Source organism: Paramormyrops kingsleyae, chromosome 13, assembly GCF_048594095.1.
Source record: "Paramormyrops kingsleyae isolate MSU_618 chromosome 13, PKINGS_0.4, whole genome shotgun sequence".
Classification (NCBI taxonomy): Eukaryota; Metazoa; Chordata; class Actinopteri; order Osteoglossiformes; family Mormyridae; genus Paramormyrops; species Paramormyrops kingsleyae.
Window position 1 is genome coordinate 30,832,765 of NC_132809.1, and position 13,111 is coordinate 30,845,875.

At 44.1% G+C, this 13,111-nt stretch overlaps 1 protein-coding gene across 2 annotated transcripts; it reads left to right on the forward strand.

The window, feature by feature from the left end:
* Positions 1–510: 510 nt before the first annotated feature.
* On the forward strand, positions 511–12,922 carry bbs2 (Bardet-Biedl syndrome 2). Of its 2 annotated transcripts, none has more exons than XM_023827279.2 (18): positions 511–2,103; positions 2,977–3,105; positions 3,651–3,881; positions 4,018–4,143; positions 4,305–4,367; positions 4,439–4,516; positions 4,631–4,735; positions 7,596–7,682; positions 7,959–8,094; positions 8,180–8,319; positions 8,424–8,568; positions 9,176–9,347; positions 10,120–10,249; positions 10,510–10,629; positions 10,824–10,982; positions 11,114–11,226; positions 11,705–11,853; positions 12,240–12,922. In XM_023827279.2, the coding sequence occupies exons 2-18, from the start codon at positions 2,989–2,991 to the stop codon at positions 12,344–12,346; spliced, it is 2,178 nt and encodes a 725-aa protein (XP_023683047.1). In that variant the 5' UTR covers positions 511–2,103; positions 2,977–2,988; the 3' UTR covers positions 12,347–12,922. The 2 variants fall into 2 exon arrangements, with proteins under 2 accessions (XP_023683047.1, XP_023683048.1); XM_023827280.2 differs by having other exon boundaries at positions 2,980–3,105.
* Positions 12,923–13,111: the final 189 nt, after the last annotated feature.

A 13,111-nucleotide genomic window follows, 5' to 3' on the forward strand; every position in this document is an offset into this window, starting at 1 on the left:
TGCATGACTTGCAGTTGCACGTCGTGCAGTCGCAGTTTCCACCGCAGGTGCAAGATCCATCTAAAATACAAACGGATCCAGGTTAAGTCTTGGCATAAACCTAAATGATAAAGTCAACTGTGAAAACTTTTGCTTAGTTCAGACCTCAAATGCAGTATTCTGGATAACAAAGACAAAAAAGGTTCTTACTTTTGGAGCAGGCACAGGAGCAGGCACTGGGGTCCATTAGATGTGGCTTAATTTTCTTTCTTCTTTCTGAAAATTATGAATATGCGTCTTCTCTGCGTAGAGTTGGTGCCTGCACGATTGATCGTTGGGTTTATATAGTTTTCAGCTCCTTCGTACCGAGTGAAAAGCCATGATTGCAGACTACTTTGCACACGAAAACATGTTGCACACGAAATCCATTGCCAATGTATTGCACAACAAAAAGGTTTTGTTAGAATTGTGGACAAACATTACTGGAAGCCAGGGGCGTCACTAGGAATTTGTGAAGTTACTAAGCCGCTACTAGGGGGGGTAATTTTAATTAAACGAATGGGAACTAAAGTGTACATTCGTTTAATTAAATTTAATTTTTTTTTTGTGGGGGGGGTTAAAGCTACCCTAAAACAGCCCTAGCGACGCCCCTGCAGTTAAAGAACAATACGGCAAACAAGTGCAAATTGTGGTGGTGAGAAAAGGTGGTGACACAGTATTGTGAACGGTTCATTCAGTATAGATGATTCATCGTGGGTTGTTTGGAAATCGATGACAAAGGCAATGCACGCGGCCCGCTGTGACTGTGCACTCAGTCTGAGATGTGACACCATTATATCGCCTCGTTTGGTGTATAGTGTGTTGTATGTAAACACGTCAGCTATATCCCAGATGATGGTGGTGATGACGGCGGAAGTTTAAAATTCCTTTACAGTCGATCTAACTTGGGTCAAATCATTCATACATTCGAAATATTTAAACATTTAATATCCATACATCATATTTTCTTCCCAAGTGTGTACTACAATTATTAATATAATTGTATGAACCGATAATCTGCAGTCCTCCTGATGCAAAAATGACCATCACTATTGTACTATTTTAAAGCTTCCCAATTAAGATAATTTAACGAAATACATTGAAAATTTACAAAGAATTCTATTATCAATATAAGAAATGTATTATAGGTCTCACACAAAACATACAAATAACAGACAAGGCAACAAAAAAAACTAGGTATTATCCTCCCGAAAACATTTACAAGAGCACCTACAATTTAACAAATTATTATTATTATTTTGCAGCATTTTAGTCTACTTATTTGTAAATTACAATATTTTTGTAGACTAAAGAACCTGAAGTATCATTCGGCCATTGGTGTTTAACTTAATATTGAAACATGAATGTTAACCAATAAGTCTTACGGAAATTTTGAAGTTTAATCAAAATGACGTCTCTTCGCATTTGAAATCACATCCTCTGGATTGCTCGCTGGGGGCTTTGGGCAGGGATAATGTATGGTGCTTTGAGACAATGTAATGTGAAAATGCGCTATATAAAATTCAATTGAATTGAATTTGACAGTTTAAGAAAAAATGTTGGAACTATGAACTAAATCAGGGTTTCTGGACAAGACGGTCCACATTTTTGCTGTCTCCCAATTCCTGGCAATTGGGAGAGAGCAAAAATGTGGACCGTCTGGTGGTCCCCGAGGACTGGGTTGAGAAACCCTCAACTAAATGATATGCTATAATTTACTAAACAATGTGATAATCGCTCATGCGGCGCCATGTTGTACTGCATACTTTTGGACGCTAGAGGCGCTGTATAAAATGTTTAAAGCAGCTGTCTGCGGTGTTAATTCTATGGTATCTGAACTTTACACTTTGAGGTGATTTGATCACTGTTCTGAACTGAAATATATACGAATTATTACAATTGAAAAAAACCGAAAAGCAATGCAAGAAGGAGAAATGGGTCATTAAGATTACAGTCCTGTATATGCGCTTGCAAAGCGGCTTGCAGTGACGTCACTCATTCTCGGGAAAGGCGGAACCACACGCGTTTGCTGTGTGTTTATATTCTTAAGTGAAGGCTGCCTGCTGCGTCCAGTCAAGCTATCTGGTAAGAAATATTTAAATTTTATCGAACGTCCAATCGAACGGCGCACTTTATTATTATTTTCCGGAATAGTTTAAATATTCGAACTAAAAACATATTGTGGATAACTTGATTTTCGAATACGTATTGAAAGCTTGTTACCTTGGTGATGTCCTGACTGTAGAGATTAATCCACTTGAAATTAATTTAGTGCATGTAAATGTTTATTATTAGTAGACGTTTCAGGAACTATGAAATTAACTGGTGGGTTGTAGCTAATTTTATATTAAGTGATGCGGAAGAGAACCAAGCAATGATTCTGTAGTTAAAGGGGTTTGAGAAACTGTAGTACGTTGCTAGGCAACTGAAGCTACAGCTGAAGTCGCTAGCTATGGTACTTCAGTAGGCTAAACAGTTTATAACATTAATCTCTTGTGGGTAAGGTAGATCCAATTAAAAAAATCTGGCTTAAACGAAGACAGATGATGGGAGCGGTTAGAAAATATGGTATCGGCGACGAGAATGCTTCACAGGTCTGGCAGTGCATCCGTTCACTGCGGGTCTAACGGAGCCTTACAGCGTACTGCACGTGGATAGGGGTCGAGCAGCAGTGTTTTTGCAAATATTGAAAAAAATCTCCACACAAGGGTGTATTTTTTATTATTATATTCAGTATTGGTATCAGTATTTCAATGAGACCCATTGGTTCAAGACAGGGCATCATTAACTTTAACTGTTGGGTTAGTATATTTCTTCACTATCTGATACTATAGTTTAAGGTTTGCAGTTACATGTGCACCAACTAGAGAGAATATTGATGCAAGAAGAAAATATCTACACCACCGGACATGCTGCCATATAACTGTTCCCTCAAACACCTGCTCTTGTCTTCATCAGTAGCGTCTAGCCATGCTGGTGCCAATCTTCACTCTCAAGCTCAACCACAAAATCAACCCACGTATGGTGACAGTGGGCAAGTTTGACGGGGTGCACCCCTGTCTTGCTGCGGCCACGCAGGCAGGAAAGGTAGGCCTGTGTTTCTAGGGCCTGTGGGAGACATGCTTTACAGCCCAGCCTTACTTTTAATTAATCTTCAGCTCCGAGAACTTTGCACGTGAATCTACAAAGGAGCATCCACATGTGGAGTAGATTAAAGTAAGCAGTATTGCTGCTGTTACTCCTGTGGCTTATTCTTATTAAAGATGTTCCTGCTAATTGTAGCATCCTTCTATCAGCTAATCAAACAAAATCGGAAGGTCGCCGGTTTGAATCCCAGGGCAGAGTGATTTCACTGTTGGGTCCCTAAGCAAGACCCTTAACCCCCAGTTGCTCTCGAGACTGTCTGACCCTGCTGTCTCAATTGCACGTCACTTTGGACAAAAGCATCTGCTGAAAAAATAAAATATAAATGTAAAATTTACTTCTTGATGTTAATTGCTACTTGCAGGGCTGGCTATTTAACACCAAGCAGTGACTAAATGAAAGTCACATTTCCGCTCCTGTCTTTTCATACCCGTCTTCGGCTCAGAGCAATGCTGCAGCTGTTTAGTAAGGAATATTTAATCCTCCAGGTGTTCATCCATAACCCCCATGCCCGCGTACAGCGGCGGCAGCCCGCCTACCGGCTCAGGCACAGTGCACAGGACTCCGACATTTCCCTACTGAACATCAACCAGGCCGTCAGCTGCCTGACAGCCGGCGCAATGGGGCCTGGCCGGACGGGGCATGCCCTGCTCGTGGGCTCACAGAGCACCCTGCTGGCCTACGACGTGCATGACAATGCAGACATCTTCTACAAAGAGGTGGGCATGGCGTGACTGGCACTCATGCATTCAGGCAATGTCTTATACAAACACGTTGAATTGATTCACGCAATTGGATCAGCAAGCCGAATGATTAGCGGTAATTTGAAAGGCATGTTTTTGGAATGTCTTGTAGGTGGCAGATGGGGCCAATGCAATCGTCTTAGGGAGCCTGGGGGACATTCCCTCACCCTTGGCCATCATTGGGGGGAACTGTGCCCTGCAGGGGTTTGACCACCAAGGGAATGACCTGTTTTGGACGGTATGATTCCAGCCACAGTGATAATCTCCTACCCTCTGTTATGGGACAGAAACCTTATAGAATAATGCATCTGACACAGTATGCCTGTATTTTACCAACTTGAATTAACTTAATTGTTCAGAAATAAATGATCAAAACATTTTTTAAATGTTTTTCTTAAGGTCACTGGGGATAACGTGAGGTCTCTGATGCTCTGTGACTTTACTGGAGATGGAAAAAATGAGGTTGGTACCTAGAATCAGCGTATTGAAAATATAATACATGCAAATCCTTAATGAGCATCTGGTGTCACCAGCTACTCGTTGGATCAGAGGACTTCGATATTCGAGTTTTCAAAGAGGATGAACTGATATCTGAGATGACGGAGAATGAGGTATGGATCCCGGCTGTTCTGGTGCTGTTCTGAAATGCCATTGTCGCCACTGCAGTATGATTTGTGTACAGGTACGTGCTGCAGTTTGGACGCTGATGCCTTTTTCCTCCTCAGACGGTGACATCTCTTTGTCACATGCATGGCAGCCGGTTTGGGTATGCTCTGGCCAATGGAACCGTGGGCGTGTATGACCGTACCGCCCGCTACTGGAGGATTAAGGTACTGCACTTTTGCCAATGGCATATAATGAAATTCAACTGTAGTAAACGGCATCCTTTCAACCCATCTGTTTACCTTACACACATAGGCTGTTTCTCAATATGCGTACTTGACTATACTTGTGTTCTCATGTACCCGTTTTACATCATCTTCCATCGCCGGAGACCAGTTCCAATACTTAAGAACGGAAGTACAGAGGACGGCAAAAATTACCAGATGTCAGTCTTTCCCTGCCCCAAATATCCAGGATGCATCAGTTGTATGCTCGTCAAACGAGAGCAATCCCATGATTCACTGCGCCCCAAGTTCGTTCTTGGGAGGCAAGTTAGCCAGACCGATCTTACGAAGACCACAATTACGATCTTTGTGTTCTTGGTATTGAGAAAGGCCCATATTCTATGCCGTGATGTCATGGTGAGACTAAGCCTATCCCATAAAGTATAGAACATGAGCTGGCACTATCCAATCACAGGGCACACAGTCACACATAGTCACACGCAATAGACAATTCAGAGAGACCAGTCCATGTAAACTGGTACATATTACATATAGTACATATCGCGTAGTTGGTCAAACAATAAGCTTAGCTATGAGTAGTAGACAGGAGGAAGAAACAAAAAAATAAAACAAGTTCTCTCATGTGACTGGGGTTCCACAGGAATGATTCATGTGCAAATTCTCAGGATAGGAACAGCAGCTGTTCCCACAGAGCGAGTAGCTCCAGGACACACCAACAAAATGCACATCACAGCACTACAGAAATGCTAGAATCAGCTGCTGGGGGGGTTGTGGGTTGTCAGAAGACATCGATGTCTAAAAACAGGAAGAAAGTCCATGGATCCCTCATGACTGTAAGAGCGCTACGCTTTTAAGGTGTCTGATTTTCACAATACTGTGGCTATTATTGGATACTGAGTGTTTACTGCTGTCAGACTGGATGGGCAGAAACAAGAGTCATAATAGGTTAAAAATCTAGCTGCTTGTGATATATAACAGTCCTGAAAAGCTTCCCGATATCTACACTCAGGCAGAACATGAGAAATCAGGATAAATATATTCGCCAAATATACTTGCATTTGTCTTGGTCAGATGCTCTCAGGCATATGACAAGACAGGGAAAAATGAATAAAAAAAAACAAAATTGGGAATACAAAGAATATTTTGAAAATTTAGTTATAGTAAAACTATGAAAATATAATTATAGAAATTAAACCAGGCCTTTTCATACCTTCATACTGTCTCGACATTATAGCATTTTTATTTTGTCACAGGAAACAAAACTTAGCAAGCATTGCAGTTTTACTGATTGTTCATTTTTAGGATTATGTAATATATACACATACAAGTTTTAAAAACCAGTTGGAAGTTTACCTCGGTGCTTTTGCATGAGCGCTGCATTGCGTTTCACGAAATGGTGATAATTATTTTCATCCTTGCAATTTAAATCACTTCTAGATGGGTTTGCGAGAAATTTATGTTGAACTCTTTTTTTGTATTATAAGTTCCCCAATATTTATTACAACAAAATCACATTGTGATATCTGGAAATTCATAGTATATCACACAAAATACCTTTTCTTGTTTTGCCATCTTGATTTTGCAGTATCTGTTTTTCTGACCAGGTCACAAATAAAGCTTGGATATCTTCCTTTGTCTACATAATGTATTATCATTTTTTTTTTTTTTTTTTTTTTTTTTTTTACTTTATCGTAACTATTTTCAAGGCAGCGGCTGTATTGTGTTTAGAGGCAGGCTCTTTGCATGACCAGTTGACAAAGAAAGCGCTTTCAAGTCCCACCCCAAGGTACCAAAGAACCAAAAAAAGTACCCCAGCTGGTTTGTTGCTTTAGGTTCTGGAACATTTGGTACTAATACTTGACCAGAAATCAATGGAAAAATGAAAGTACTGCAGCAAGATGATGGTACCTGGTGTGGTGGAAAAGCGTCCTGAGACCAAAGCTTGCATGTTCCCATCCAGCCACATTCCAGCCAGTATTGGATTGTGGTCCTTTTCTGACCGGTCAGGCTTTACCTCCATTTATAACATTAATAACATCTCATTTCAAGTTAAAGGGAAGGCGCACTGCCTTGATAAAAAAGGATGTAATTAATAATGAGCAGTTGAGATGCCTCTGATCTGATACCCACTATCGGTTCTGGGCCTGATATCAGGGGGAGTAGGAAACCAATCCGATGTTCATCGGAGATAGGGTCTAGCCTGAAAACCATGGAAATGCTTGTAGCTTTAGCGAGACGTACTGTAAACAGAAGTGAGGGTCACGTGGCGGTTAGCTGTTATGCAGCATTTGCATCAAATCTGTCATATTGGCTATGTGGAAATACTTACTGTACTCTATTCTGAAGGAAGAAAAGATCAACACTGCAGAGTGCAGTGTATGTAAGGCTACTGATCATTTTTCCTAAGGCTGAACTCGGTAAAATTTATACAAACTAAATGTCAACTAAAGATTGATTTATTTATTATATCTCATTTGGGAACAGATTGCACAATTTGCACTACAATATTTCTGTTCGTTTTTGTGAAAGGTGTTACTGAACAAAACAAATAATCAGATTTGTGTAAATCATTTTGACTGTAGATGTCTTCCTGCAGCAGAGTGGCATAGCTGGTGTTTGGCCAACATGACCATTATATTTTCTTATCATACTTGAACAACAAACACTACTAATGCCATGTTAATTGGCACAAATATCTCATTTAATGCGAAGTAGTTGATAAAGGAGAAAAAATATTAGTTTTGGTATTGGCGGATACTCGATTTTAGCATCGGATGGAACCTTCAAAAATGATATTGTGTTCTGTAATGACCAGTAATGAGGAAGCTTTGTGTTTCTGCAGTCTAAGAATCACGCGATGAGCATCCATGCATTTGACCTAAATGCGGACGGGGTTGTGGAGCTCATCACAGGCTGGTCCAATGGAAAGGTCAGTGCGGCTGGACTGCCGGAGCCCTTTCTTTGCTCACACAAACATCTTCTCCCTACCGCAGCTTCCAGTTTCACGCTAGAGCGGTTCAGGTTCCAGGGCTCACACGGGACTAGAACTAAGGAGGTCAAACCATGTCTTTACCCACGGAGCTCCTTGCTAACCCAGCATGCTGCCGCCTCAGCATTTTTCACTCTGCCTTTACTGTTCTGCAAATCCAATCATGGTACACGTTTAGCGTGGAGGCGTAGCACTTAGCTCCATTTTATGTCTCAGATTGATGCCCGCAGTGACCGCACAGGCGAGGTCATCTTCAAAGACAACTTCTCGACCTCGGTGGCCGGTATCGTGGAGGGCGACTATCGGATGGATGGCCAGATGCAGCTCATCTGCACCTCTGTCGACGGAGAAGGTAGAGGAGGGTCCATCCAGTCGAGCCGCGTGCATCTCCAGCGCTAGGCGTTTTATGTGATTGGTGTGCATGCTGTGTGTCCGAGTGCGGGGCTACCTACCAGCCAGCAAAGAGATGAAGGGCAGCCTGATGGACAGCAGCGTGGAGCAGGACCTCATCCGTGAGCTGAGCCAACGGAGACAGAACCTGTTATTGGAGCTTCGCAACTATCAGGAGAATGCCAAGGTACTGAAGGACAGATGCACACACAACCGCTAAGGTACTGCGGCACCTACTTATAAAACACAAGCCTTGGGTCTGTCCAAACCATTGCCTGACTGCATTTGCAGGCTGTCCAGGGATCTCCAGGCCCAGAGGGGGACAATCAGATGGGGGTCATCCCAGCAAACACACAACTCCAGACTGCCCTCTCAGTCAAAGCGGCCACAGAGACTCAGAAAGCCCACATTGAGCTGAACATCTCAACACCCAATGGTAATGCACCTTAAAGCAGGCTTGCTGTTTAGCCTCTGAGCTAAACCTACACACGATTACTACATGCTCTGGGAAGTGTGAGGTTCAGGAGAAAGCACCTTCATTATATTTCATGGTTGGAAAGTCGTGGGGATTGAACCGCCTCCTCTGACCTGGTAAACTGATCCTGGCAAACACTGCCCTCTGATGGCAAAATGCAATAACTACACTGTCACTGAAAGTGAGAAAAGGGCTTTTTTGACTGTCCATCTGTATATACAGTAGGTAGGTAAATGGTACTGTAGTCATTCAAAATCAACCATAGCTAAAATAAGATATTTTGGCACAAGATAAAATAGAGCCTAAGAGACCCAGTTTTGGTCATAATTGAATTTTAATATAATATGCAGTTACAGTGCTTTGACGAGTTTTCCTTTGTAAGATAAATACTTTTAATCACTGAAAGGCCATGTTAGCCCAGACCCTGAAAAAGCATAATGTACTCTAAACCATGAGTAGTTCTATGAGTTCACATGATGTCCTGGAGGTATGACTTGATCATGCTTACCTGTTCTGCGTTCTCATTGGCTCTTCGCCGTCACCTGACCATCAGTCTCCACCCATCCAGACACCATCATCCGTGCGGTGCTGATTTTCGCAGAGGGCATCTTCGAGGGGGAGAGTCATGTGGTGCACCCTAGCGCCCAGCACCTGTCGGGCTGCATCCGCGTTCCCATAATCCCCCCAAATGACATCCCGGTGGACCTGCATATCAAGGCCTTCGTGGGGGGCAGGAGCAGGTAGGTGCTTTACTCCACATCACAGACCACAGAAATTATCTTCAGATTTCTTGGAAGGGAGGAGAAGGTGCATATGAAACCCAGTGCATGCTTGCTGATGGAAGGAACTCAAAATATAGAAATTTTCTTTAAAAGTAACAGACATGGCAATGAGCTCAAATCACCGTTCCCCAAGTAATACCTGTTTATCTGAAAGCAAGCTTAAAACCAGGTGTCACCATTAACCGACAAACTATGAACTCATGTATACCAGTAACTGATAGCAATGGACTGGTAATGTATGAATTTGATGAATGAATCATGAGGAACTATGGGTTATGAATTACACAACACCAAGTAATAAATACTAATGGACACCCTTCAATTCTTTTGTTTTTGAGGTGTTCTCCCTCTCAGCACGCGGTTCCACGTCGGCGCGCTAAGTCTGCGGCTCTCCCTCTCGGCACGCGGTTCCACGTCGGCGCGCTAACTCTGCGGCTCTCCCTCTCGGCACGCGTTTCCACGTCGGCGCGCAAACTCTGCGGCTCTCCCTCTCGGCACGCGGTTCCACGTCGGCGCGCTAACTCTGCGGCTCTCCTTCTCGGCACGCGGTTCCATGTCAGCGTGCTAACTCTGCGGCACTCCCTCTCGGCACGCGGTTCCACGTCGGCTCGCTAACTCTGCGGCTCTCCCTCTCAGCACGCGGTTCCACATCGGCTCGCTAACTCTGTGGCTCTCCTTCTCGGCACGCGGTTCCATGTCAGCGTGCTAACTCTGCGGCTCTCCTTCTCAGCACACAGTTCCACGTGTTTGAAATCACGCGGCAACTGCCCCGCTTCTCCATGTATGACCTGCACGTGGACGCCGCCGGCAGCCAGCCCACGGGGAGAGTGACATTCAGCATCAACGACCGGCCGCAGAGGGTAAACTGCACTCCCAGGCCAGGAGCTTCTCACTCTGTCACACTCTCAGTCTGGTTTTCACCATTTATCAAAACTGACGGCGTTTCAGTCTGTTTGTAAAGGCAGATGTTTCACTGGAGAAATTCTTGTCGTACTTTCAGGGGTATAGACTGTAGGGGTGCCATTGATCACTGTCTCTGAGCTAGACTCCCCCCCCCCCCCCCCCCCACCCAACTCCTCATATGTTGGTGTGATTTGTGACGCCCTCTCATTCTCCGTAGGTTGTCATATGGTTAAACCAGAACTTCCTGCTTCCAGAGGGAATGGGCTCCCCGGACGTGACCTTCACCTGCCTGCGTGGAGGGGGGCTCCTCAGCATCAGCATGCAGTCCAGTGGGGAGGTACCGTGTTCTAGAAGCGCTCAGAACCAGCTGATGTACGCAACCGAGCTTGACCCTGTAGACTGTAAATGCATAGTGTCAGGCTGTATTTACAGTCATTAGGGCAAATTACAAAACGAAAATGATTACAGCCCGAACTTCTCACCATCAGGGCTTTTACTAAAAGCTGTTGCCACTGCTCCCTGTTTCGACAGGGTCCTTCCGGCTCGTTCCAGATGACATTGAAGACTGACAACATGGACTTGGCCGGGGACCTCGTCCAGTCCCTGGCCTCCTTCCTGGCCATCGACGAGCTGCAGGTTGAAGCAGATTTCCCTGCGTATTTCGAGGAGCTGCGGGTGACCCTGGCTGAGGTGGAATCGCACGCCGCACTCTGTTCACACCGTCCACCATGGCTTCTGAGATGCTTAGTCATGCAGAGGGGTGTCTGATTCAGCCCACAGATACTTAATCTAGTGATTTCTCTTCCCCGTTTGCTTTGTAGGTGGATGACTACCACAAGGTCCATCAGAAGCTGACGGCGGACATGGCCGACCACTCGAACCACATCCGCACCATGCTGGTGCAGGCAGAGGATGCCAGGCTCATGGGTGACATGTAAGTGACACTGCGTGTTTGGAATAACGTCGAGGCATGTTTTTCATGAACCTGCCTACACAGCAGTGGCTTTACAGGTAGCTGTAGCAGAATTGAGGTTCACAGGGGAGGATTGTAATGTATTATCAGGCACTGAAGAGTTTAACCCACTTTTAGTTCCTATTGGGTTCACCTGGTAAATCTACCCACCTCAGTTCTACATTGACAATAAGAAGGGTTCGATTGGGAAGAAAAAATATCTAGTGTTTTTGATTTTTCAGTTGAGAAAATTTGAGGTTTGGAATAGTTTCATTTACATTATTTATTCAGTAAGCCCTTTTATCCAAAGTGACATACAAGCAAGGTAGGCAGTGCATCATAAGCATATAGCAGGCAAAGAGCCGGCATAGCTTGGCTTAGGACACTAAGTAGAAAGAGCTTTCAGAGTCTTGCCTCTCCTCCTTCATGTTTATATTTAGTCGTTTCACTTTATGTTCAGGAGGAACATGAAAAAGCGCTACGTCGAGCTTTATAACCTGAACAGAGACCTGATTAATGAATACAAGATCCGCTCCAATAACCACAACACCCTCATCGCCGGCCTGAAGTCCGTTAACCAGGCCATCCAGCGAGCCGGCCAGCTGCGGGGTGAGCATTGAGGCTGAGCGCATAGCCTGTCCCTAACACTCTCCCTACGGCAGAGTTTCTCAACCCACTCTACAGGGACCCTCAGACAGTCTATATTTTTGCTCCCTCCCAGCTCCCAACATACCTGAATCAGGGAGCAAAAATGTGGACTGGCTGCAGATCCCTGAGGAATAGGTTGAGACACTGACCAGTAGCCCAGTAACATGTTTCTTGCTGTATGGTAACCTCTTTACTATATGCTGGGGAATCCTAACATCAAAAAGTCAGAAGTTACCACCGTAGATGTTCCATGGCCGTGCAGTGAGTTTATGGTGCCCTGGTTTGAATATATGTATCCATCCTTTGGATCTTACCATGTCAGACTGGTTCTTCTGTCTGTCCCTTAGTGGGCAGGGCCAAGACCCAGGTCATCACAGCATGTCGAGATGCCATCAGGAATAACAACATCAACGCCCTTTTCAAGATCATGAGGGCAGGTACAGCTTCTTCCTGAGAAAGACTACTGCTGGTACCTCGGAAATCCCTACATGGGGGAGTGGAGATTCTGGTCCGGAAATGATACCAAGCCTGCCGGCAGCTGTAGGAGAGAGACCCCCCCAGACTGGCACTGGACATGTCCCATTCGGGTCATGGAAGCTGCTCTGATAGTTACCTTAAGCCAAGAAGTCTTCGTAAGACTAGCTTGTGCAGGTCCGCAGGAGGACATCTAGGCAACTTAGAGGAGCCATTGAGTGACAATGACTGAATCGTCATGAACATGCTGCTGCAGCCAAAGAAACACAACACTGATCACCAGTCACGTGCAAGAACATCAATGGTGGTTCTTTTCAAAACTTATAAACAGTAATCTTGTCTGTGTATATACATATTTCTGTGATATTTATATAATATTCATTTGAATTTAGTAACAATCTTATGTTACGACTTTCTTACTTTGGGTCTTGGAAATTGGAATATTCACATGCCGAGTAAAGATTAATTATGTGAAATACTGGTGTAATTTTCATTTATATGGATGATTTAACGAGTATATTGGACATATTAAAATAGACTAACGGTGAAATCCTAATTGGACGGCTAAATGACTTTTTCCTCCTGTTTCCTACTAATAATACCAGGATTCAACCACTGTTCATTCTACTGTTTGAACCACATGTCGACAGGACGGCGAGGCTGGAAACTCTGTACAAGTACTGAGTGGCGCGTTAACGGCGACATGATTTATGGTATGCTTCCCGATCCTGGAACAGTTATCGCA